Genomic DNA, 26,764 nt, shown 5'->3' with positions numbered 1-26,764 from the left:
TTTCATTTTCGATTAATCTGCAGAGTATAGTCTCAATTAACTGATAATCAATCATTTGTTCTATATCATGTCCGAACATAGTGAAAAATGTCCATCAAACTTTCCTACAGCACTTATGTCTTAAAATTGCTTGCTTTGTCCGACCAACAGCCCAAAAGTTCTCACCACAGCTGAGAAGCTAGACCGAGATAATGTTTGGCATCTTTGCTCGAAAATTAGAAAATTAACTGATTATCAAAATAGTTGCTGATTAATTTTCTGTCCATTAACCGGCTGCTGTTATGCCCGAAGAGTCCACTGTCATCTTTGGGAACTATTTTCTGCTGAAACAAAAGATTTAAATAAAATGTCGTAGTATGGTCTGCGGTTTATCTCGTACAAGCCGAGGTATTATCTGTCCCGGTTAATACGAGATATCGCCCGATATCTGGGAAAACACATTCCTGTTGAGTTTTTCAAACGTCATTTTTGATGCTTTGACCACCACAAACAAAATTCCATTTATGGAGCACCATCAGCACGTCATTTCTCTCGATTTTTCTATCACTGGAATTACTTTCAGACAGAGCTGTCCTTGTCACAAGATGACCTCACTTACGGTGAACTGCAGTAAACAGTGTTTTCTTGTGGAAACTCGTGAATCAGTCCAAAAAACTCACTCCTGCCTCTTCCTCTGTGGCTTTTCAGTGTCATACTGTCAGCCTCCTGTTACACCTTCATGCAGATAATTACGTTCAATGAAAGGTCACTATGTACACGCTTAGAATATACTCGCTTGGTCTGAAATGGCATCTAAGTTTTTCCCAGCATTTATGTGGTCATGCAATTATTGCAAGGCGTTTGACGGACATACAGTACCAATTTCTTGTTTTATATAGAATCAGAGATCACCCAGCCTGTGATGTCCACTGCTGATATAATAGAGGTTTTTCCCTGACTACAGCAGGAACATTTTTTATCACAGTAACAATTTTTTTACATCAGTTGGCCGCCCAGTGAAATCAATCGAGTGTGCTGTTGGAGGGTTTTACTCATCAGTTTGTAAAACCTGCAGTGGAACCTGCCTGAAAGAGCTGCTGACGCACCTTCAAGAATTCATCTGTCTGTGTTTCACTGCAGAAATTCTAGTGTCTTTTCATAGTTTAAATGCTTTCACAGGGTTTTCCTCCCTGCTGTAAACATAAACTGTGGGAAACACTGCATGCTTGTAATGTTTTTGGGCATGCACATAGTCAAATTTGAAGAGCTGTTCCTGTATCTTTTCATCCCAAAATGTACTCTTTAACCAGCCAACTAGCTTTTGGAAAAGAGGAGGGTCTCTAATTGATGAATGATTACCTTCCAAAGTTACTGCTGGAGCAGATTCGGCATGTGTTGAAGGACATTATCGGCAGTTTTAGCTCATTAATTACAAATTGCATATACTGCCGTCATTTTCTAAAGCAGGTGATGTTTTTTTTGACCTTTCAAGGAGGCACTGGGTCCAGTTCGTTCCTGTTTGCTGTAAAAAAACAACATGCAAGACTTAAACCTTACTTGTGATACTGTAGGGAATCCATTACAGTGGATACTTTATGTTGCGCAATAATGTAACAGGAACAGGATCTGCTTTGAAAAGTCTTCTTTGTTGGTGTATTCAGTGCTTGCGGGAAACTCTGACACCCAAGATTTGAGAGTCACCTGCAGAAAATAGTTTAAGGAAAGAAGCTTGAAAATTCATATAGTTGGTGTCACCGTGTCCGTGTCTGTGTATTGTCTTCTTCTTTGGGTCTTCCTGTTCAAGGAAACAACATCTGAGACTTCATAGTCAGTTGCTGAAGTTTTCTGGGGTTTCGTTGTGCAGCAGCTGACTGTCAACTTGTGAATGTTTGAGTTTCCTTAAATGCACCGAAAGGAAGGTTTTAGAGACCGTGTCTGTGGTAGTTTGGTGTTGTCACTTCCTGGTTTATTTTGTAGTATTCTTTTTCCCTTGTGTGTCTTGTGTTTTTACTTCCTGTCTGTGTTTTCCCTCCAGTTTTGATTGTTGGTCCTCCCTTGATTGTTGGCACCTGTGTCTTGTTATCTCACCTCCCCTAGGGTATTTAGTCTTGGTCTTTTCTTTGTTCTGGGTTGGATCATCGTTGTTCACATGGTGTTGTTGCTGCCAAGCATATCTTGTGAGTTTATCTTGGATTCTTTGTTCTCCTGTGGACCATTTTTGGATTTTTGGATTTTGGCTTTTGTCTGCTCATTACCTGTCTGCTCACCTCTGCCTGTTCTTGCCTGCATTTCACCCAACAATAAACACGGTAGTCATCCGGCTACTTCACCCTGAGACCGCTTCCTTGTCATCTGCTTTTGGGTCCACATACCTCTATATAACACTCCCCGTTACGACAGTGTCTGCTTGTAATTGTATTGTCACAATACAAAAAGGTTATTTTAAAGAATGATTTTGGTTTATTACAGCCTGGATTTTATTTTTGTATGTTTTGGCTTGGTATTGGTTTTGATAACACTTTACTCAGGGCTCTGGTCATGTCGTAAGTAATACTTCTGGGAATTTGGGGATTTACTGACATGAAGAGGAGTTTACATTTTTACGATTACTTCCATATTACACATGTTGGATTTTTAAGGCTGGTTCTGATGTTTTTTTAGGCAAAACACCTTACAATGTGACTGTTTTTAGGGATTTGGTATTTCAACACTAGAATGATATACCTGAAAGAGTAGAGAAGGCTTTTTAAGTGGCCATTTACACCATGTTATAGGGAGATACATTTGACAGAAAATATAGGTTAATTTAACAGTTTAGTAAATATATAAAATGTGAAATAGTGTTTTTTTTTTTTTTTTTTTCAAAATAATACTGGTTAGTTAAAACTTTCTTATATGGGTTTGGATTCTGCTGGGGTTATGTGAACTCATGACTACCACGTTAGTGTTTCTAAAATCTGCGTAAACTAAACTGATTGCTGGGACGCTTCAGTAAAAAGAAGTCTGACGGTCAAGAAACACGAGCAGTCAGGTGATCAGTTTCTTCAACAAACCCCCAGGTTAGTATAACTCATTTAGAAGAGAAAAGTAAAAGAGTAAAATGATTTCCCAAACCGTTTGTAAACATACATCACAGTTTACAGACCAACTTCCTGCTTTACCAGTGACCTACTGTAGTTATCATAGTTGTGTGTACACAGTTTCCCTGTGCAATGGGTGATTACTAGCAACATTTCGATAGTGTTCATTGTTCAGTTTTACCTCCAAATATTTGTTTTACATAATCTGGATAACCTTTTTTTCTTCTTGTGTAGCAATATCCTCGTGTTCCCAGGCCTTTACGCAATGTTTTCATAACTGATAGAAACCAAAGCTGCAAAAATAAGACAATTTAATACAACAATATCAAGCTATGGGTTCACTGTGTTGGATCACTTAACTCAAGCAAATGCAAAGTCTGTAAGTTGATTTTCATCCATCTAAAAATATATGGCGTGCAATGGAGAATGGTTGACAGCACTGTGACACATGTGATTTGTAGTTAATTATTAAACAGTCAAGGCCACCTCTGTTGTTCTCCCTGGTGACCGAGCTATCTCCATGCAGAATATATCAAATTAATAATGAATGATTAATGATTATGAAAGAGAGAGAAAAAACAACAAGCTGCTGGTGGTAATTTTTCCACTGCATATGTTTCTACAGTGCGGGGTTACTGTAACCGCTAGGTAGCTCGTTCAGGTTTAACAAGGGGATCGCCAGATAGGGAAATTATTTTCACGCTCATATCTTATAGATTTCATAGTTGAGCATTGGGTGGTGATCATTTATTTGCTAATAAGGAGATGCCGTACATCCTCACACAAACTAGCCCTTCAGCTGGAGCCTGCAGACTGTTTTGCTGCATGAATTCATTCTCATTGTGTTGGCTAATAAGTACAACTGGTTAAGGATCAGGTTAGTGTGACCTGACCAAAGTTTCGGACAGGTCATTGAGTCCACTATATTACTGTGTATCCAAAATTCAATAAATAAATGAACAAATGACAAAAAACAACAACACATGTGCCTTCTTCTTATAAATAGAAGGATAATGCAGGGAGCTGTTTACATTCCACAGAAATAAATTAATATGTGCAAAGAAAAAAAGGAGGTAAAGATGTACATTCAAGTAATTTCACTCAACAGGTGAAATTAATTTCAACCGTATCTCACTTGAGTTTGGATTGTTTTCTCAAACTACTGTTTCCAAGGTCAAGAATGAACTTTCATTTTTAATATTAATTATTGTTTTATCTTTATTAAAGTGTTGAAATTTTACTATCCAGTAGAGAAGCAGATATCAATTTGTCTTAGAATAAGGCCTAGAAACCCCTCTATGAGAAAATACATTAGCTTATGGAAGCTAATGGAGTCGAAGCTAGCAAGAAGAGGGGCGGGGCTTCATCTATAAGAAGGCGGAGCTTTCTAAACCAGCTGTAACAAACATGGCTGACCCTGCAAGTAGAGCCAGTGAATGGCTGTGTCTGAGAAGAAAGGTGACTGGTGGATTTAAGTAAGTAGGATCATAAAGCTGGACCTGGTGGTGTCAAGGCAGAGGTGGCATGTTTGTTGGCGTACTGATGACTACTGTGTGATCGTGATAACATTTATAAGTTAAGCTAGCACAAATATGAGTCAGTTGTGTATTCTTTGCACATTTTAATTGTGTAATCTGTGTGTTTGTTTAGATAACTTAGTTTGTGGTAACTTTAGCCTTGGTGATTTAAGCTAGCAGAACATGAGTTACTGTAGCAGACATTGTTAGCTAGTTTGTTGAGCAGCGTTGAGCATGTTAATTGTCTTGTGGGGCCTGGCTGATTTGCACATATGTGTGGTTATATTATGTCTCCATCACTTGTTGGTCCAGGTGCTTTGCTTTGATAAGTAGCAAAGGGAGGCCTTTTGTCAACAATGAAGTACTGCACTGAAGACCGGTTAGCACAGGTTTCAGATTCGTGTTAGCCAAACAATGGTAGCTTTTAATTTTGGAGAGACGTGCTGAGAAGAAGCCCACTTATATACTCAGTTACATAATAAAAATAGCTTTAAGACAAGTTTGGGGAAATGACCCTACTTATTAAATCTATTTTCTGTGGTTTTTAGTACCTGTTTGTAGTAGTTAAATGGCTGGACAACTGAGCACGCTGTGGAAGTCATTCAGGTGAAACTGCCAGTGGAGCTAGCCAAATATAGCTTAGCCCAAGCAGAAACAATGTGGATATGCGGCCTGCTCAATGCAAAGCAAACTTTATTTATATAGCCTAGCACATGTCATTCCAGGGGACACTCATGTGCCTCACTTGAAAACACATGTTTATAGAGTAAATATACGTACACACATACAGCATATTCATGCAAATCAGACACATGTGTATAGACATCATAGAAACAAACAACTAGAATAATCCGATACACTTTGAACACAATAAAAGAAAACTCATCAAATGTACAGGAGAACAGTTTTCAGTCTGCTTTTAAACAATATAAATGTTCACACATCTAATACAGTCTGGCAAGGTACTGCAGCAGCTGGGACCACAAAGCTGCTTCATCAAACTTTTGATTGAACCCTCGGAAGTACAAGACGGCCCGAGCCAGAAGATAAGAGCTCTGATAGGTTTATATTGAATACGTCAGAGAGATTTCGAGAGGCAGTGTGGAGGTTTAGAAGTTAGGAGCAGGACAGAGATAGAGAATGGTGTTACCTGTCGGACGGTTCAGTAGATTTATTCAGGCAGCGTCTGATATCCACTGCTGAGTCCAGTGATAAGTCCAGACATTATCTGACTCTAACCCAGATTCTACAGGTAAAGTATGAAATATATGAAAATCTACTCCACCATTTAACCAGTACTGAAGAGTCACTCACACTAAAAGAGAGAAATCAATTTATCAATATGGTTTTAGTGGAGAGTTTAGCTGTCCAATGATAATTTAAAAGCTGTTTCAGAGGCTTCCCAGCTCTGAGAGGAATAACATTATCTGAATATAATTTTTATGTCAAGGTGGATTAGAGAATGGAATAAGCTACTAGTGAGATAAAAAGGATTACTATTGCGGTTGAAAAATCATAAATGTTCAGCCACTTTTTGCTGAAAAAGTATTTGGTTGGCATGAAAGAGGAGAGCAGAAAGGTCGAGATGATTCAAACTGACTGCTGAAGTAAGTCTTACTCAGCTCTTTATTTCCACAGGGTACACAGTAGGCTGCGGCTTTTAAAGGATAGGTTTGTAGTTTTTTAACAAGTCTATTTTACTATAAAACTCACCATTTGTACTTTCAAAGAGTTACTGGTTGCTGTAATCCTTCTCGCCATACTGACTGTGAAGTGTTTTCCCCCTTTTTTCCAAAAGTTAGTCTTTTCTGTATGAAATTCCTTCTTTTTTTGGGTCTTTCTTTCTCGAGGGTCCGACTGTTTCATTACTGAGCTGTGGCGAAGGAATTCTCTTAGGTACAGTAGTGGGGTGAATGTTTGTAACACCAGCAACAAAGCCTAAGGACGGGTTGCCCAAACAGATATTAATTTGAACTGAGATTAGGGTAAATCATTCTTTAAAATGAACAAACCCAATTAAAATTTTATGCCCAATTAAAATTTAATCTGGGATTAGTAAAAGTCATGATTTAAATCAAAATTGAATATTGGTTTAAAAGGCAGTATAGGCAAGAATAAATGAGACCTAGATCAAAGTTAAACCACCTCAACTGCCAGTGTTTACAGTGATCAGAGTTTGAATTGGAGGTTAAAAGTATTTTAATCAGGAGAGACAAGTGATTTTGAAGTAAAGATTTCAGGATTTATTAAAACAGATGACGTGAGTCTTTGGCTCTCAGACTCCGCAAGGAGGTTTTTTGGTGGTGGGGGGCGTCTGCTCTGAGCAGCGGCAGAATAAATTCCCCCCGTGGAGTACGGACGCTGGTGGTGGTGGCTGAAGACTGTGCCGAGGCTGATGGGGTGACGAGCTGGAGGATCTGGGCGGAGATGGGGAGGTGGATGGGCGCGCAACCGTTTCATGAACGTACTGAAAGCAGAGAGAGAATCATGATTTAAACAGACGGTGGTAGAATGATAGGTTGGCAGTGAAGGTGTGTCACTGCGCTGTTGGATAGATGAGACCAACTGATGGAACAGCTGATGTCCCGATTTGACAGCCGTGGATAGTGACAGCGGGAATAATAACGAGCATGCGTGAGAGGAGTGAGTGGCAGAATGAAAACACTATGCCTACGCATGCGGAAGTCAAGTCTCCCTGACTGAACTTACGCTAGAGCTTCATGGAGCAACATGGGTTCATTTTAGGTTTAAAGGTTAGGTTTAAAGAGTTGGTGCAACAGATTGTAAAATGGACCCTTATTTTATCCTGCTTTTAAAGTTAATTCTGGTTGGTGTGACTGTCAGTCTTTGTTTTCTAATAGCTCTGCGTTCACGAGTCGTGCCGGATATGAAGAGTGTTAAAATGTCCGAGCCCAAAGATACTTTTGTTGTCTGCTTTTCTTTCACTCCAAATCACAACATCATCAGAGCTCTCACAGCTTTAACAACTCAAATGCTGTGCATATTGTGAACTCAAAGTCCCATTTGACAAAACAATCAACTTTCAACCGTGTCACACGGTCCTCATCAGCAGATATACTTTTCTCAGCTGCCGCGAAGCTGTTTGTAGATTATTTCCATGATTCTGAGCTCCTCGTGGACTTTTCATCCATGCTGTTTTAAAGATGAGTTTGACAGTCCAATGTTTGAGACAGCAGTTGGACAGTCGTCAGTTAAAAATACGTCCTCACAAGGTCCATCTGAAGGCAGGATTAGTTCTGGGGTGGCCTCAGTGTCGGCCAGCTTACTTCAAGCCCAAAGCACAAAGCACAACAAACTCTGTCTTTATTTTTATAAAACTGTCTCGCTCGCATTGGTTGACATCTTGAGTAGTCGAAGAGCAAAACTAAAACTGACTGAGACCAGTCTAACATATCTTTGTACAAGGTTTGCAGCCTTTTATCTGTTCTTCATATTTGATGCTGTTACTGGGGCTGATGTTCTCTCCGTCCTGCCCATCTCTCAGAGACCAGCTTCCTCCTGGGAAACGCCCAGATCGTGGAGTGGCCTGTAGTTTACAGCAATGACGGATTCTGCAAGCTGTCTGGCTTCCACAGGGCTGAGGTCATGCAGAAGAGCAGCACATGCAGGTAAAACTCATGATTTTTCTGCTTATATTTTGTATTATTACTGAACACTTAAGCATTGTAAATGTGCACAATTATTGTTGGTTAATTCAGGTCCAAAGCAATATTAGTTACAGTGTGGTAATGGAGCGATAATGACACTAGTCTTGTTGCTTTATTGTAATTGCAATATTGTAATATGCAATAATTTGCATAGGTATAATTCCTTTACATATGAATACACTTTGCCAGTGAATCTATAGTAGGCATATGTCTTATTTAAGCCCTGGGTTTATGCGTTTGTAATGGTTTAAATGCTTCAGTTAAAGCGGAACTCATAAAAACCAATATATTTTTACATCACCAGCTTCTTTATGAGTTAAAACCACACCAGAATAGCCATGAGTCATTGTTTTTAAAACTAAAACCATGTCCTTTTCAGAGTGCCCCATTTTCCTGGAGAAATCACTTAATATGTCGTTTTTTATTCAGTTTCATCCATTATTTAAGCAAAGTGAGAGAGAGAAAAGATTAAAAAGTGACAATTTCCTGGACCTTCCTGCTTCTATCCTGCCGTAGTGATCATTAAAATGGCACAGGGCTGCTCTGGAGAGCTGTTTACATGATACTAACTTCGTTTACAGCTTGAGAGCTGCTCTGATATCATGCAGCTGAAGTGTGGAGCTCAGTAGAGTAACACTGCAAAAAGAAAATCAGCATCTGGTTATTTCCACTTGCTCTAAAAGAGAGAGAGAGGAAGAGATGGCACACCGCTCAGTGAGACTCTGAAATGAATCCAATTTAGAGCTGCCAGGGGAGCTTTGCCCGGTCCAGCTCGAGGACGGTGTCTTGCTCGCCTGTCAGTCAAGACGTTTTAAAATTTGACTCCAAAGGACGACTCCTCTCCTCAGGCGCCTCTCAGATCTGACCGGGGGTGACGGCCTTGACTAGCCAACGGCTAAAAAGGCTCCCTCAGACACCGAGCTGAGTGAGAATAGGGACACTGAGATTTATCCGTCCACTCCCTGCCTGCTGCTCCGGGCTGGGGAGGACACTGAGCCCGACAATCCACTCAGACGTGACGCCGAGAGCTTAAACTTACAGGCTGCTGCCAAACTGATGGAAGATGGTGACTTGTTAATGGGGCCCAGTGCCATTTTTGGGGAGTCATTTTTGATCTTTTGACCGCAGTACAAGGCTATGACGTATCGACAATTCACATAATGACACAATGGTTACAGGTCACATGTACTCTAGTGCAAAGAGACAAAGGAATGCTATAAACTGGTATCAGGACCCTCTAATGGATCATAAGTCAAATCTGAGGGGTCACAATGATTTTAATGTGACAGGAAAGAAGAAAAAACATTGTTCTGCTACTAAAATTTGTATTCGTTTTCCACGAATCTTTTTTTTTTTTGGTGAAATATTGGGTAGTTTTACCTCTTTGGTTCTCTACCAATTATTCTAATAAAACAGTCTGAAAAGTTTTGAAGGGAAAATCCGTCTTTGGTGGAACTGCTCATAACTCATAGACAAATACAACCTGTGATGTATAGACACTACAGTACAGTAGCTGTTATTCATTAAAGATGAGCCCCTCTTACTTTGTTATAGTGTCCCAAAATCCCCAAACGTCCATACAAATTACTGTTTTAAAATTTAAATGTGGAATGAAACTTAGAGTGCAAGTTCAAGCAGGAAGACAATTATCATTATAATTTGATCATCTCTCTGGGGCTCCACCTCTCAATCGTCATCCAATTATTTCACTGGGCTCGGTTCACGGGCTTTTCTCTCAACCCGTGAGCGTCTTAGCTGAAGGACATTTAAGCTACCTGCTTTCTTCTCTCTGCTTTAATTGCAGTCTATGCCGCTATAAATCAATCTACTAATCAACAAGGTTTTATATGGAGGGTTTTAAGGGCCGAAGCTAAATATATAAATACATAAATATTTATTTAATTAAATGCTTAAATAAATGAATAAATATAGAATTATATAATTGAATGCTTAATAATTATATAATAAAATACTTAAATAAATAAATAAATAATTATTATTTAATGCTTAACTGTCACCAAATTAATATACGAATAAAAAATTATACTTTTTTTTTTTGCCAAACACATCTATCACAAAAGATTCACTTGTAAGATTATAAACAACATTTCCTGAGCACTTCAGTTTAAACCATCAGGTCCAATAAATATTAAAAGCCACTGAGAGTCATAATTTTGTGCCAGATGTTTTGTGTCTGCATTGTGGGCATCCATGCTAGAAACTTTTTCAGTACAGGCACTTGGAGATCAAATGTGACAGCTCTGAATGGGCAACCATTTTTGGATTCCTCATCCATTTTTAAAACATCCATGCTACTGTAGCTTCGAACACATGAGGCTGGTTAACAGATGCCCTCATCTTGTCTTATCATGCGACTTTTAATAAACGCACGCAAGGACTATCCCTAATAATCCAGATGGTCTTTGATGATAAAACATTTGAATATATTCTATAAAACCTCTGTGTTTTTTGTTTGTGATCTACATATTCCGTGAACTTAACTGGTGGATATTTTTTTACTGTTTATTTGCACCTCTGTGTGTGTGTGTATTAGTCCTTGAAGACACTGCGGCTGTTGGGAAAGAAAGTAATCACTCAGACTAATGATATTAGTACAGATTAAAATGTCCGCAGCCCTTTTTTAAGGAATAATTACAACCATGCCAGGAGATGCAGGCTGCTCCAATCCAAAGCCAATGCACAATCATTCACTGTAAATGAAATTTATGTTGCTGCTGCGTCAATTTACTCTATAAAAACCAAACATAAAACTTAATGGACACCTTATAGTAAGATAACAGATCAACTATGCCATTGCAAACATGTGATATACTATAACACAGAGGCAAAGGCTAAAGGTCAGTATTGATTGCTGCTGTTTCTCATATCACCTGTTTCCTTTCTAGTTTTATGTACGGAGAGCTGACGGACAAGAAGTCCATCGACAAAGTCAGGCAGACGTTCGACAACTATGAGTCCAACTGTTTCGAAATCCTGCTGTACAGAAAGAACAGTGAGTGCTCATTTACTTCATTACTTGACATTGTCTCATCACGTTCGCTTATGTCTTATGTTTGTTTCACTAACAGAATTATACATGACTTTATATCCACATGCCTAGATTGTTGACTGCAACTAACCATTATTTTCATTATCAAATAATCTGTTTGGTCTCAAATGTCAGAAAATGGCGGTGAATGCCCATCAAAATTTCACACAGCGCAAGGTCGCGTCTTTTCTTTCTTTGTCCAACCAAACCCAAATGTATCCAATTTGCAAGGTATTTAAACACAGAAAAGCAGTAAGTCATCACTTTTGAGAAATTTGAACCAGCAGATGTTTGGCATTTTTGCTTTGTGAATTAGTAAATTATTTATCAATCATTGTCATTTATCATTTTCAGCACTAATGCCTTGTTTACCGTAACACTTTAAATTGTGTAGAACTCTGCTAATGTTTTGTCTACATCACTGGATTTGGCAGCGGACGTCGAGCAGGGGGGCAGCAAGTGGCCCGCAATCATAGATCCGGTCTCTGCAGCTCCGGAGGCAGAAATACCTGCTGAAAGCAACAGAAGGAGAGAGTCGAGAAAGCACAAAACTACGGGAGAGAGAAGGTGTCGAGTTAGTAACATGCATTAATGGGAAAAAAATGTATACAGAGGGAGAGGAGGAGAGAGGTGCATCATGGGAAGTCTCCCGGCAGTCCGGGCCTATAGCAGCACAACAAAGGAAAGGTTCACCTGAGCCAGCCCCAACTATACGCTTTATCAAAGAGGAAAGTCTTCAGCCTACTCTTAAATGAGGAGATGGTGTCTGCCTCCCGAACCCAAACTGGGACCTGATTCCACAGGAGAGGAGCTTGATAACTGAAGGCTCTGGCTCCCGTTCTACTTTTGGAGACTTCTAACCCGATAGAAGCGACTGAGGTTTTATTGTTCTGGCTCCTTGGATCTAGAACAGTCTTTCACTTCAACTTCTTCAGTTTCTTCTTAAAACAGATTTTTACAGAGCGTTTTTTTCTGAGAGCGGCCATAATCAATACTGTGGATCAGGTGACTACTTGTAGATGCGAGGTGTCACTCAGAGTGACCAACAGACAGAGACGGAGCTCCTTGTTTTAGTTTTTCGACCCACAACTTTAATGTTTTCACTGGTTCACTCTCACTGCTTTCATCAGCTGTTTTTAGCACACAAGCTCTGATAAAACCACTGTCCATCTGTCCAGCACCAAGCAGCAAATCTGTTATTGCAGGTTTAAGGATGGGCAATTTAAACCACTGCTCATTTTTTTATGCCAGGTCAGATAACTTTTTCGGAAAGTTACAAAATGTCATTTTAATGTAAATGAAAAATGTGGATGAAATATGACTTCAGCAGGTCAACCTGGGTAGAAAAATAGATTCTTCTGTCCAGTGTGATAGAGCAGCAGTAGAGGGAGCAGTAAATCCTGGATCCGCAGCATTGGTGAGGAGCACAATGGACAAAGTGTGCAGACAAAAATAGTTCCGAATGTTCCTGTCTCCCAAGAGTGATCGCCTATGCGAGGTGGAGGAGCACGAGGCAGGGCGGGAGAAACAGTAAAAAATGAAAAGATCAATTTTAAAATGGCTCAAATCTGCTGACTAATCAGGAGAGTGGGGCCCTTACGAACAACTTGTATCCACAGAAATTACGACATTATGGTGTGTGTGCAACTTTGTTGAACTTCGGCTCTCCTGAAAGTGTGTGAGGAGGTAATAAAGTCACGAAAACCTCAGGAGATTTCGAGGTTCTTCTGTACAGGAGAACAGTGAGTTCCCTAAATGTGATGACCTTAACATTAAGTTGTTAAAACCACGTCTGTTTGAATGTGAGTAATTTAAACACCAGGTAAGAAATAATCAACCTCATTTATATGGACAGTGAGGAAAGTAGAAGGATCAAATTGTTCTTATGAAGATTATTGGGTACATCAGGCACGTACTTGGCTCTTACTTGTACTGTAAGCACAAAAGCATCTGTACTACAGAATGGATCTGCTCATTTTCCATTTTTCATTATGTTCATCTCAAAATGTCATCTAACAGTTAGGCAGGGCTCTTTTATTGTCTCTCCGTTCTCTCAGAGATCGGCACTGCGAAGACAGCTTGCTTATGGTCAACAGCGCAAATCTGGGTGTCAAAGTTTACCAAAGTTTTACTCAACGTGAAAGATTTGCGCAAGTTTACTTTACTACACAAGCAAATCCACTGATGGCAGCAATTTCATTCAAATGAATTGACTTAAAAGTAAATAATTCAGGATTTTTGCTATTTAAATGCTTGTGTGAGTGGGCCTTTAGAATTGCCATGTAATTTGGGATTTTGAAAAGTGCTGTAACGATTAGTCAGTTTACAGTCATTTCACAGAAAAATGTATTGATGAATTTCAGAAATTGATCATTTATCAAGCAAAAACTGCAATAATTCTGTGATTTCAGCCTCTCAAATGTGAGGATTTGCTTTTCTCTGTTTCATGTCACTGTAAACAGAATTTTTGCCTGTTGGTCGCACAAAACGAGACATTTAAAGACGGCCTCTTGGCTACGGGAAATTGTGATTGGCAGTCTTCACTATTTTCTCACTAAACAATGGGGAAAAAATATTTACATACCTAATTAGATTTTCTGATGTCTCTGCAGGAAGTCCAGTGTGGTTCTACATGCAAGTGGCTCCCATCAGGAACGAGAACGACAAGGTGGTTCTGTTCCTCTGCACCTTTAAGGACATCACTCTCTTCAAGCAGCCGATCGAAGACGAAACGACTAAAGGTGAGTGTTTCACTGCAGCAGGTGCTTTTACTCGAGAGAAGCTTCCCAAAAGCGTCTTTGCACAAACAACAATGTCTCGCTGTGTTTTTTTTAAAGGTTATTTTTGGGGGATGGCTGTTTTTATTATTAGATAATTCACAGTAGAATTTAAAGAGGAGAGAGACGTGGAAAATGGTGTGCGACCAAAAGTCTTTGATGGATTTGAAAACCTGATGTTCCGAGTACATGATGTGCAGCTTAGTGTACGGAGCCACCAGACAAGATTATTTATACGGTGTTTCTGTTTTGTTAGATAATGTACAGTAAAGAGTTACAGAAGAGAGGGAGCAATACGGGGGATGACATGTGACAAAATTTGTGAGTGGGCACCAAATGAGTACACGGCTGGATGCCCCACAATGTAATGTAATGCCAGTTGGCTTCTGATAGGACATATAATGACGTTTCTTCATCCTCCTCCTCCTCCTTCAACTTCTTCTTCTTTCTCTCTCATCATCTTCCTCCCGGATGTTTTAACATTCCCATCACCCTCAGCTGTAAATGTTAGTTTAGTGCTACTTAGACAATGTAACCATGCTAACATGCTAAACTAAGAGGGTGAACATGGTAAACATTATATCTGCTAAGCTTATCTTCTCCTCCTTCAGCTTATTTTTTGCTTTTTTTAATTTCTCCAGGTCCTTCTTCTTATCTTGATCACCCTGATATTTTCATGCTCTGGGCTTTGTATCATCCCGTCCTCCTTTTTCCTCCTTTTTTTCTTTTTATTCCCTTCTTGTTGATACTCCTTTCATTCTCCTTCTTCATCCCCTTCCCCTTTATCGTCTCCTTCATCTTGTCTTTTGTTTCAATTGTTGTCCTCCTCTTCCTCCTTCTTCCTCTGCCTCTTTTCCTCTTCCTCCACCTCCTTGTGTTCCTTCTTCTGCTTCTCTTGCTACTCGTCCTTGTACTCCTTCATCTTTTCTACTTCCTCCTCCTCCTCCCCCTTCATTCTCCTCTGTCCTTTCTCTCCCACTGAGAAGTCTCAGAACATTTTTTCTTGCTACAAACGATTTTTTCCCCCTCTTTATTTCATCCCAAGCTGTGACTGGATACAAAAGAACGAGTCAAGTCCTCCTGCGATGCGGGAACGTCTCGAGCTGTCAGGTTGTGTTTGAGGAGGTTGTGATGCTGTCAGGAATCATAGGAGATGTGGGTGGCGGTGTTGTCCTCTGTGCCCTGACTGATGCACAGTGTCAGCTTCCTGCCCTGGGAGTTGTTCTCGGCGCCGCTCAGCGGGTGTGTTTGCCCTTTGATAAGGATCCCCCACCCTTCCTCCTTCCCCCTTTTTAATGTACACACACATGCAAACATGTAGCGAGGTACACCCCGTCACTACACTACGGTGTATTTCAGTACAGTACGACTTGTTTGAGGCCACAGTGAGGATGCAGCATTAGCCTGCTGTGTCAGAGCGTACTGTGGGCTACAGTTCAATCCGCCTGGTGATCGGAGGGGTGGGAGAGGCTGTTTGTGAGGAAGGTAGATTCGCTCCTGTAGGCGTTGGCAGCTGAGTTCGCTCGTGCTGCCGACCAAAAGTTGCTCTCAGCTCCGTTTCTGGCTGCTCCTACGGCTCTGCACGCCACAACACGTCATCATCAGCTGGGCGGCAGAGAGATCCCGGTCTGCCAAAGACGTCCATCCTCCACTTAAAATAACAAAATAGACTGTAAATGTATTATCTGCACCATGTGACCCTGTGTGTTCATGCCCCCGTTTTGCCTAAAATTACCCCCTTTTTTTCATTTTCCTAATTTTACTATTCTTAATGTGCACTACATTCTGTATTGTTGCTAACACATTTATTGGCGTACACGTGAAGTCACCAGCTATTTTTGTTCACCAGAGAGTGTTTCATCAGGAGAGCTTATTAAGAGCATGGAGATTTAACAGGTACCTTTTCAATTATTTCAGAACATTTCAGATTGAATACCATTTGCTGTGTGCATGGCCACTGGTTGTGCTTATTATGGTCAGGCCACACAGCAGGTACAGTAACTAATATCAGCATCATCAATGTAGGAAAGCAGTGAGAAAAGAAAAGAGGAGCAAAGCTAAACATGTGGCAGAGAAAAACTGTTGGTGAGCATCATGTTGTTTTATTGTTGTAGTATTTATTGAGTGGCAGTGTTCATTGGTTGCTTTGTCAGCACCTGTAAAAGCTTCACAGATGGCAGATACCTCCGCCTCAGGCGAGACATCATTTCAGGTAGACAGCTGATCTGAATGATGCTGAGACAAGATCACATGTGCCTCAGGCATTAAGCCAAGCATTTTAGCTTTTTTGAAAAATGATTTTGAAAGTTGTTTTACATGATGGAAGTCTTGAACCTGGTTATTGAGGATTAGGAGCATTTTCTTGAAATAAGTGACTATCTTTCAATAAAATGTCATTTGAGAATCTTAAAAGAAACTGATTTAGATTGACAACAAATGAAAATGATATTGCCCCTTTAATTGGCCTTTTGTTATTTTTGTAAAAACTATAGATTTAATTGATTGGGCTCAAAATTCACTCAAGGTAGCTGCACTTGAGCCAGCTTAGGGCCAGTGTTGGCCCCCAGAATTGGACCAATACTTGAGCCTGTCTTGGCACTTGATTCATAGATCATTAGTCCACCAACCAGGGGCCCATTTCACTAAATTTGCAAGCTGCAATCCGCAACAAGACACAATTTCGTCATCCTTCACTAATCAAAACAAACGCCAACAATTGCAACCCATTCATGAGCATGTGAGAGAGCCTGGTATGGACCTATCTGTCTCTATATGTGAAGTGTGACACTGCTACCATTTGCGCTCTGTGTTGAAGGAGTGCTTGTAAATTGCATATGGGCCCCTGGCTTGCTGGATTTTGGCTGTTTTGGGCGAAGCCATCTTTGGCTACCTGTGTCAGAACATTCCCATCAAAAACCGGCATTAGACAGCAAAGGTTCCATTATTTGGTGAATATGGTGAAGAGAAAATGAAAAGATCCATTATTGCCAGTTTAGTTCCAGTCCATTTAGGCTTCACAGTAACTTTTTACAAACAAACTTCAGTTTATTTAAAGTGCCCAGACACTACACTTTACAAGTCAGTACAACAGTAATAACAACAGAAAACACACGATATTACATGTACAAGTACATCCTCACACACACATGCACAGGTAATATTGTGAATATGACAACAAGGTTTAGGCTAGTAATTTTAAAAACACAGATCATATTACCATTACAGGATTGGGGTAGCTCTTTGTCAGAAGGAAAAACAGTCAGTGATTTGGGTTCGAGCCGGTGAAATTAGGAGAGATCATAATGAACAGAAAAAAAGATGTTTTCAGCCTGGATTAGAAAGTATCAACAGAGCTTGCCTCCTGAATGTGCAGTGGTAGATTATTGCAGAGAAGTGGAGCTCGGTGGGCAAAGGCTCGACCGCCAAAAGAGTTCTTGTTAAATCGAGGAATAGTTAGGGAACCGGCATCACAGGAACGTAAGGGACGCGATGGGAGTATATGGAGAAATAAGGTTGGAGATATATGAAGTAGCCAGTCCATTTAAAGCCTTATAGGTAATAAGGAGATTTTAAAATCAGCTCTTGCGTGAACTGGAAGCCAATGCAGAGACATCAGTACTGGTGTAATGTGAGCAAACTTCTTAGATCTTGTGAGGACTCTGGCAGCTGCGTTCTGGACCAATTGGAGACTTTTAAAAACCAAAAGATGCAAACATATGGCACATGGACTGATGCAGTTTACATCTGCATCTTCTGCACTTCAAGAACCTGCAGGGGAAAATAAAGTTTAGTTTAGTGACTAACGGTGAGTCAGGCTGTACTTCACTGCTGTGTACAGTATAGTCTCTGATGGTCATGAACAGGCTTATAGGCAGGATTTTAGAAATACTGAGGTCTTAGTTGAAATTCTCCCAGTACAACCACATCTACCTAAGAAAGGTGTGACTTGCAACCAACCAGACTATTTAAAAAAAAAAAATCACAAAATTTCACATTTGGTTTATTTGGGGGTTTTTTTGCCTAAAAACAGTCAAATTTATTTTGACAGTCTAAAAAAATCACAACAACTCAATATATGATGATGATGATAATGATAATAATATGTGTATTATGTGTAATCGCATAATGTAAACTCCTCTTCACGTCATTAAACCCTCCAAATTCTCAGAAATATAACCAGGGACATAAATGAATTGTCTTCAATGGGAGTTACAGCCCGGGTCACTCACACACTCACAACAAAATAGATGGCGAAGAATATTATCTCACATTGCAACTGCTTTTTGTCTGTCATAAAAACCAGCTACAAACAGAGTAGAAAACATTCTGTACCAAACATGTTAGGTGCACGTGAACGTAGCTTCAGATCCCAAACATCAGTTTCGTTTGCAAAGGACAACACTCTTATCTCTTAACAACAAACATGTAAATTTACATTTTGCATGTTGTCTTAATGGATCTGGACCTCAGAGGTTTTGGGGATTAATTCAACCAAACATCTGTGCCCATGTGATAAGCCTAACCCATAACCTCAGTGACATACAGTACCTGAACCCTCCCACTCCCCCTTTCCTTTAACATCCAAGCCTGATTTGTAAGTACACTTCCAGCCTGAACAGCACAAAGGGTACGCACTCTACTAAATGTTAAATAAAGATGTTAGATATGGACAGTTATGTGTGCTGATCAGGTGTCTGCAGAACACAGAGTGGTTTGTCCTTCAGCAGACAGTTAGGTGTGAGCCGTCCTCTGTGTGCAATTGCTGATCAAAATCTCATTTCAGAATTCACTTTGGTGGTGCATGCACCAGTTCTGCTCCCCTGTTATTTTTAGCCCAGGCCTTTACTTTTTTTAATTTCCATTTCCATTGTGCTCTAGTCTGATAAACCAGGCAGTGTTGCATTCTTGAGGGGAACCATAGCAGGAGCATTACTATTAACTGTGAAAAAGACCTCTGATTTACTTGTCCTTAACTTTCCCCTCATGCTCTATGTGAGGTCCTTTTGTCCTTATGTGTCAGTATCTACAGTGGGAGCCTGTGAGCTGTCAGTGTGTATTTACATGTGCGCCACCAAGACAAATTCCTCCATTTGACTTGATGAAAGTGGTTCTGGGTTTGAAGAAAAACACATTGGCTTGCTTTTCGTGCCAGTGGTTTGCTATTATTTTCCAACACATTAGTGCATGGTACTACTCTATAATTCATGCACCTCATACAGCGAATTATGCAACCACCGCTACAGTATTGGCAGTATAGAAAAAGCACTTAAGACATTTGCTTAAGTAAAAGGAGTAATGCCACAATGGAAAACTACGCCATCAGTCCTACCGTCAGACTTCTGCTTCAGTACAAGTAAACAAGCAGTTGCAGTTAGCCTGTGTGACTTTAAAATGAACATATTACATATTTATTATATAAATGAAACGTTGAATTTATTAGCAAAAAACAGATCCATCCTCAGTTCAGTACACTCAGGGGTTTTACAGCTAGTCTTTCTTGGTCAGGCACAACCGGTGGCTAATGTTGGGTAACTTTAGCTAGCTGCTGCTGCTGTGAATGTGACTGAGTCAGTTTATTGGCTTCTCTAATTGTGCTGCTTTTGCAGCATGTTTTAGCATGGACCAGATACATATTTCAAGTATATGTATATATGTATGTATGTATATGAATGAATGAATGAATATATATTTTTTATTCAAGTGTCAAACACCTAAAGGTGCCCAGCCCACCTGGGCTTACAAGACACTGCCTACATTACAGAGGCAAGAGAAAAGCAAGCCAATACATGATATCAGATATAAACATAACGCTCAACATACAACGCTCTTATACATTGATAGTAAGCATTTAACAATATGTATTTATATACAGTATTAAATTTAAATATGTACTGTAATCTACATTTGTCTTATCAAACAGACTGGGATGTCCAGCAGACATTTTCAAGAAAAGTTTAACTCCAAGATCATGATAAAAAAGACAGTAGAATATAAAATGCATTTCATTCCTAACCTCATCGAAATCACACAGGTGAGACGTTCTGTGGGACTGAATGGAAGCGTCACTTAACAGATCTTAGCTGAACACAAACAGACCTCTGAGCTTGTCGTTAGCTTGTTTTGTTCTTTCCTTCACTTGCTCTCGGTTAGTTTTCATAATGAGGTCATTAAAGTGACTCAAGACAACTGTGGGAGATTGTTGCACAGGCTCACTTTAAAGTGAGCTCATGCACATTTTTCTGAACAGTGGCCACAAGTGACAATTATGGAACAATGGTAATTGCTAAGATTTAGCGTAACAGTTGCACAAGTAGAGAAGACTCAAGAGGTCAGCAAAGTGACTCGGTAATGTCCATTATACAGCAATAGATACCTGAGACTTGTTTTTATTAGCCACCAGAAGCTGCTGGTCATACCAGACCAAGACAGGCTGTAGCAGCAAAACCCCTCAGCGTGTGTTGGTTTTTAACAAGGATGTGTTTTACTGCTCATTAATTTAAGTTTTCTTTTGTAAGAGGAGTAATGTGTTATCCCTCTTACAAAATCTTGTCTCACTTTCAGTATGAGTGAGTTTTTTTTTTTGTTTTTTTTTTTTTAGAGATTTACTTCTTAAACACTTCAACTTCTGTCCTGTAGATATCTACATTGTGTTAACCAGTTAAAACAATGTATTATTTTGTATGGCAGTATGTTTTTCATCTTATCTCTTGTTTCAATGTAACATCAGAATCTGCAAACTGCCTAGTAACTACAGCTGTCAGATAAAAGCAGTCAGGTAAAGAAATACAGCATTTTCATGTACAATTTCGTTAAAAAAAAGCCTCTCAAACTGTAAATAGTCATCTAAAGTTGCAGTACTTCTGTTCTTAAGTAAAATACTTCCTACCTCTCATAAGTCTTGCTTAAGAGAAGCAAGTTAACTGACTGTCCTCTTGGCTTAGATGAGTGTGGGCTTTTTGCAATGTTTTTCTGCAACCAAAAATAAAAACTGTACATTAAATAGTGAGTTACACAAGTACTACTGCAGCAGTTTTCCTCCAGGAAAGATATTGAAAAATCTCTATTTCGGCTAAGAGCACCCAGGCTTATTATCTATGGCGATCCAGAGCCAATTTAAGTTATTAGCATATAGAAAATCACATAAAAGAAGCCGTTCTGCAACTAAAAGATGTACAGTAAGTTGCACAACAGCCACTACAACAGTTTTCCTCGAGGGAAGTCGAGTGATTGAGACTTGGTGCTCAGAAAATACTCTGAATAAACTAGATATTCTGTTAATATTCATCCCATATGGGTCTCAGTACGGTGTTGTGTTTGGCTTCTTTCACACCACTGCACAGAGAAATGAATGGTTGAATTTGCCTCCATTTGAACAGAGAATGGGGGGGGGGGTTCAGGGGCTGGAGGCCTGAGGGTTAAAAGCTAATTCAGAGTCCACTTTTTATTCGCAGTGGTCGCTTCAAAGGGTCGGGTCGATCGTGATGTGTGACTACTGTATGTGGCGCGCCCCTGTTGTGCCACACTTTGCCCTTTCAAACATTTGATTTTATTTTTAGAGCAATACAGTAGGAGCACCCGTCCTACGAAACTGTGTTCGCTTTCAGCGGTGTTGTGATCAGCACCATGGCAAGAAAATTACCTCTGCTGGACAGGCCTCTATTATTTTAGATAGACTTCCAATGGAAACACAGACACTGAACACAGGCTTCATGTTTAGCAGTAATGGTTTTAATATGATAATAAAAGCTGGAACCAACATTTTGGACAAAAGCAGGAATGGATAAGAAGAGGAAACACAAACAGTGATCATTTTTCATAATGCTTGCTATGCTTTTCCAGTGCACATATAAATAGCTTTATGTATATAAACACTCAAAACAGTATGATAAAATGCTTAATCAAAACAAGAGTATATTAATCACTGGTAGTGAGATGAAAAATGAAAAGGTCACATACAAGTTAAAGTTACAAGAAGAAAGTTAAAGGAAGAAAACAGGAAATACAGGAACAGGGTCAGGATCATAATATTATAGCCAGAGCGCAACATTGTGACATTGAAACATAACATGTCCCGTCACTATCTCTTTAAAATCAAAGCTTTTAGCAGGCTTCATATTTTTAGATTCTATCGGCTGTATTCACTTTTATTAGTTTAAAAGATGGTGGCTTTGATTGCAATTTTTTTTTTGAATGGCAAAAAAGACGGAGTGGTGAGTCTGTCTGTTCATAAAAGATCTAGTGTTGGCTGACTGCCTGTTATTTTCAAGCCACATAACGGATAGTTAACTGAGAATCCCTCAGTTATACTTTTAAGCTGAGGCTGTAAAACGGTGGATAATTTTTCTTGAACCCCACGAAATGACTCGTTTCACTGGCAATCACATCAGAATTTGATCCAGTCGGTCCGATAACATTTGGAAAGTCTAGAAGAGCCGCACCATTAAATTATTTTATCCAATTCAAGTTAGCGGAAGTTAGGCGGCTCTGCCGGTAAAAGTCTCTGGTGCACATGATCGATAGGCGCTGGGGCCGATGGGGGATTCACCAAGCTCTGGTTGAATGACTTGGTGACTCGAGTGACTTGAAAACCTGACTCATACAAACTTGAGTCAGTAAAAAGAGACGAACCTCCCATCATCATCATCATCGTCAGGCCTATTATTATTGTTATTATTTATCAGTGGAAACTACTAAAAAGTAATGGTAAAGTGTCCCAGTAATGTAGCTATTACTTTATACTTAATGTGGGCTAATTTGTCTGGATTACAAGATACAGATGAGCTTTGCAGTTCTTTGGAGTTCCAAGTAAAATACTGATAAAATATTTAGCAGTATAGTTAAGCCGTGGTGAATCATAGGGACGTATCTTCTCACCTTATTTTTCATCCATATGATTTTTTATTTTTATTTCTAAAACTTTTAATTTCTTTATATTCTTCTGGATTACATTAAATAGTTTTTATAATATGTCCAGTATCAATTAAATTCATTGAAATACTATTTTGCAGCACTCACAGGGTGTACACGTGTACAGTTTTCATAATATTGTATATTGTCTGCCTTAGATGGAGCCGTACTTTTATGGGCCCCAGCTGACCAACTCCCACACAATCCTGGCTCAAACACTGTACACAAAATTAGTGTACAAGAGGTAAAAGCACTAACCACACTGGGATGTTGGTTAGACAAAATTGTCAATGGTTTGAAACTTCAAGATTTACCTACAGTCTGTAGCTCTCCCCCACCTGAGCTTTCATATTCACAAGACAGACATATGCTAAAGTTTCAGTGGTATTGATCCCCTGAAAGAGAAATTCTCCTTCAGCTCCCGCTTCCACACAGAGGTCAGAACACATCGGACAGCTGCAGAGCAGAAACCCTGCAGCTGGTGGGGATTCGGTTGTGTTCAAGGACACTTTCTGCAGGGTGGGTTCACGGTGCCATGAAAGCAGGGCTTGTGCTGCGTCCACATCATAGCTGGTTAATTGTAAATATGAACTACCAACTGGGGAAAACACTGTTCCTGCCAGCCCTCTAGTGGCAAGTACAAGTGGAAGCTGTGGGAATATTTTGTAACTCCAGTATGTCTCAATTGGAGTCACGAACTGGGTAACTGTATCAACAATGGTGGCTGAGAGCTGACTGCTGCCTGACTGTGTTTGTGTGTGTCATGAAGTGCCAGCTGGCATGCATTCTCAAAGCCAGTTAAGTTGTGATGAATGTGATGTAAGCTGTGTTTAATGTCATTCTTGCAGGGTGGACCAAGTTTGCGCGGCTGACACGGGCGCTCACCAACAATCGCAACACACTGCAGCAGCTGGCACCCATAGGCAAGCATGAAGTCAGCCATAAACAGTCCAGACTGGCGGAGGTGAGCACGTGCACACACAAATACGCAGACTGTTTTTAACTGTTGCTCCTCAGCAGTTTGCAAGATTAATTAAACTGCAGGTAACCATACATTTGCCATGCTTTATGCCATATTTTCTCTCACTGGTGAAACAGACCCAAGGTTAAACTGACTACAAGCAAACTTTTATTTAAATACAGCTTCTCTATTTGAGCATTCAAGTTCATTTGTGATTAAATTGAAATTACTACTAACTACTATTCCCAAGGTCCACTTGCTAGCTTTGTCCAGAGCTTCCAACCACATCGATTGGTCTTCATCATTCTATTATGTGGCCAAAGGTCCATACTTAGGTCAGGTGTTGCACAGCATTATACTGTGCAGTATAATTTATTCCTTGGCTCACTAGTTTGCCAGTATCAGCTGACAGGACAAGCAACCTTCAATAATAGACCAGAGCTATAACTGGATCAAGATTCTGTAAGACAACAGGGCACAGAGTTTACCTAACATTAGCTGAGATAAGCTACCAGCACATGGGAGAAGTTAGCCTTCAAGGCTTTCTGCCAGAAAGTCTTTAGGAAGTCAGGTGACGTAGTATAAAGAGCGACAAAGTCTGCATAAGGAGCAGGTTGGGGTGGATGGATGGGTCAAACACAGGACTTTCACCCAGGAGACTGCTGCTTGTGTCCCATGTGAACCCAAAAGTCCACATTGACTTCTTTTTTTTAACCCACACATGATCTTTTCCTAAACCTAACAAAGTACTTATTTTACTTATCTTTTTTTAAAAACCTACTAAATCTAACCTAAATCTACTACAGCACTTCATATTAGAATTTGAACAAACACAGATTCATTTTTTAAGCTTTCCAAAAACTGAGTGAACTTCACAACTGGAGTTTTAGTCATTTGTGTTATTCCAAATGTCACTGTGATTTTGCAGAACCCAAAGTTTCTCTTGTGCTCTTTATTAACCTAGCACCAAACAGTGTCACATTTAAAAAAAAAAAAAAAAATATGTTTTTAAGGATCAGCCTCTTCAATGTTCAAGAAAGCTCCAACATAGAAAAGTAATATCCTAAACTTTAAACTAAACTAATAAACTAAACAGGAATGGACTCAAAACTTTGGTGTTCATTCAAATACCATTCAAGATACCAACAGTGCCACAACAGTTAGCTAACGGTAGCTAACCTGTCAGCTGGAGGTTAGTGCCGCTGCAGCCCCCTCCATGCTCACGCCTCTGCACGCACTACAAATATGCCACCGTAGCAACTCTCTGCTCTTTACATTATTTCTGCACAAATAAATCCTCATATAAAACATAAAGTATCACATTCAAACGCTAAGTTAAAGCAACCACACTCACACAGACACATGTATTAATAGACGGATACAGCCGGGCTAGCATACTGCACTTTTTCACACACAACCACGCCCTCAGCACACCCACCTACCCTGCCATCCCTCCACTTACACTCGCGTGCCAACTTCCCTGGAACTGCAGTTGCTTGACACAGCGAGCGGTGCTTTCTCTTCCTGGGAACGCTGCGCTCCTGTGGACTGCGGGTGTCATTAATATTTCATGTAGGGTGGAGAGACAGAAGCAGGGTGCTGTGGGCACTCCGAATGATTGTGACGGCTGCTAGAAATTTAGAAAATGGATTTCGGGGTGGGGAGAAGATGGCTCATGTCTTCTTTTGCAGGAGCTCACCCACCTGTTTTATTCATGAAGGTTTGGGTGAGGTGTATCGCCTTTAATCAGAATTTGTTTGAGTTTCATCCCTGCTTAGCACATGAGGCGAGAAGCGGTGTGGGTCCAGGGCTGTTTAAAGTTGATGAGGGCAGGAACGAGAGGAGAGAAATTGAGAGAGGGGAGGAAGGGGGAGGAAGGGGGAGGAAAGAGAGGATGGAATGGAAAAGGAGCCAAGAAAGAGCAGCACAATGAGAGAGGGGGAAAGAGAGCAGGAGACAGAAAAAAATCTAAGCGCAAAGAGAGGAAGTTGAATAAGGCAGGAAAGGGAAAGTGATGAATTAAGTAAGGAAATTAAATGAAAGATACTATCTAGTTGCATTATGGAAAGTGTAGGATCAGATGCTTTTGGAACTTGACCTATGCTAGGGACTAAAAGCATATCTCTGCCTCTGCTGCTTCAGTTTTGACCATTCATTTTTAAGGCTGTCCCTTGTGAGTCCACCAACTTTATAGACATTCTAAATCACTGGCGTACTCCTTTTTATACAAAGGAGTAAAATAAAGATTGTAACTTGATTTCTTCCATTTATATCTATAATATGCACCAACAGTCTGTCCTAAAGTTGTTTTTCTAACTTAATAGCTGAAATATCTGCTGTCTAAAAACATCCACATGTTCAGTCCTCTCTGTCCTGCTGTCCCACTTTACTTCAACCCCCATATTAATCATTTATAAGCAGTATATAAACATATAATACACTGCTTATAAGCAGATATATGGACAGTTTTAAGTGTTTGTTAGTGTAAAGTATTTTCAACAATTATAACTCCTCATATAAAGACATATTTATAGAACTACAGCCATTATATTGTCATTTGTTATTTGTTCACACTTATTTTATCTTATCTTATACTTATACCCACCTGGTACTTAATTTATTTTCTGACCTGTTTTTATAGTCTTTTTTATAGTGTATTGTATTATATTTTTTGCTAGTACTTTCTCCTGTGTGCACTGACGTAAAGGCGAGCTGCTGTAACAAAGAGTTTCCCTTCGGGGATCAATAAAGTATTTCTGATTCTGATTATCAGTTTATATACCAGCATCCAGTTATGGAGTTAAAGTTGTTGACAACTACATACAG

At 39.9% G+C, this 26,764-nt stretch overlaps 1 protein-coding gene across 9 annotated transcripts in view; it reads left to right on the top strand.

The window, feature by feature from the left end:
• Positions 1–26,764, top strand: part of kcnh5b (potassium voltage-gated channel, subfamily H (eag-related), member 5b) — a 152,515-nt gene that overhangs the window by 5,410 nt on the left and 120,341 nt on the right. For 5 of the 9 annotated variants that reach the window (XM_044166612.1, XM_044166619.1, XM_044166620.1 and 2 more), the window contains exons 2-5: positions 8,082–8,205; positions 11,151–11,257; positions 13,906–14,034; positions 23,826–23,941. In XM_044166612.1, the coding sequence (XP_044022547.1) occupies positions 8,082–8,205; positions 11,151–11,257; positions 13,906–14,034; positions 23,826–23,941 (476 nt within the window). The other 4 variants (XM_044166613.1, XM_044166615.1, XM_044166614.1 and 1 more) reach the window with 4 other exon arrangements.

The sequence above is a fragment of the Siniperca chuatsi genome, linkage group LG15, assembly GCF_020085105.1.
Source record: "Siniperca chuatsi isolate FFG_IHB_CAS linkage group LG15, ASM2008510v1, whole genome shotgun sequence".
Lineage (NCBI taxonomy): Eukaryota > Metazoa > Chordata > Actinopteri > Centrarchiformes > Sinipercidae > Siniperca > Siniperca chuatsi.
This window is presented reverse-complemented; position numbering and strand designations above follow the sequence as displayed.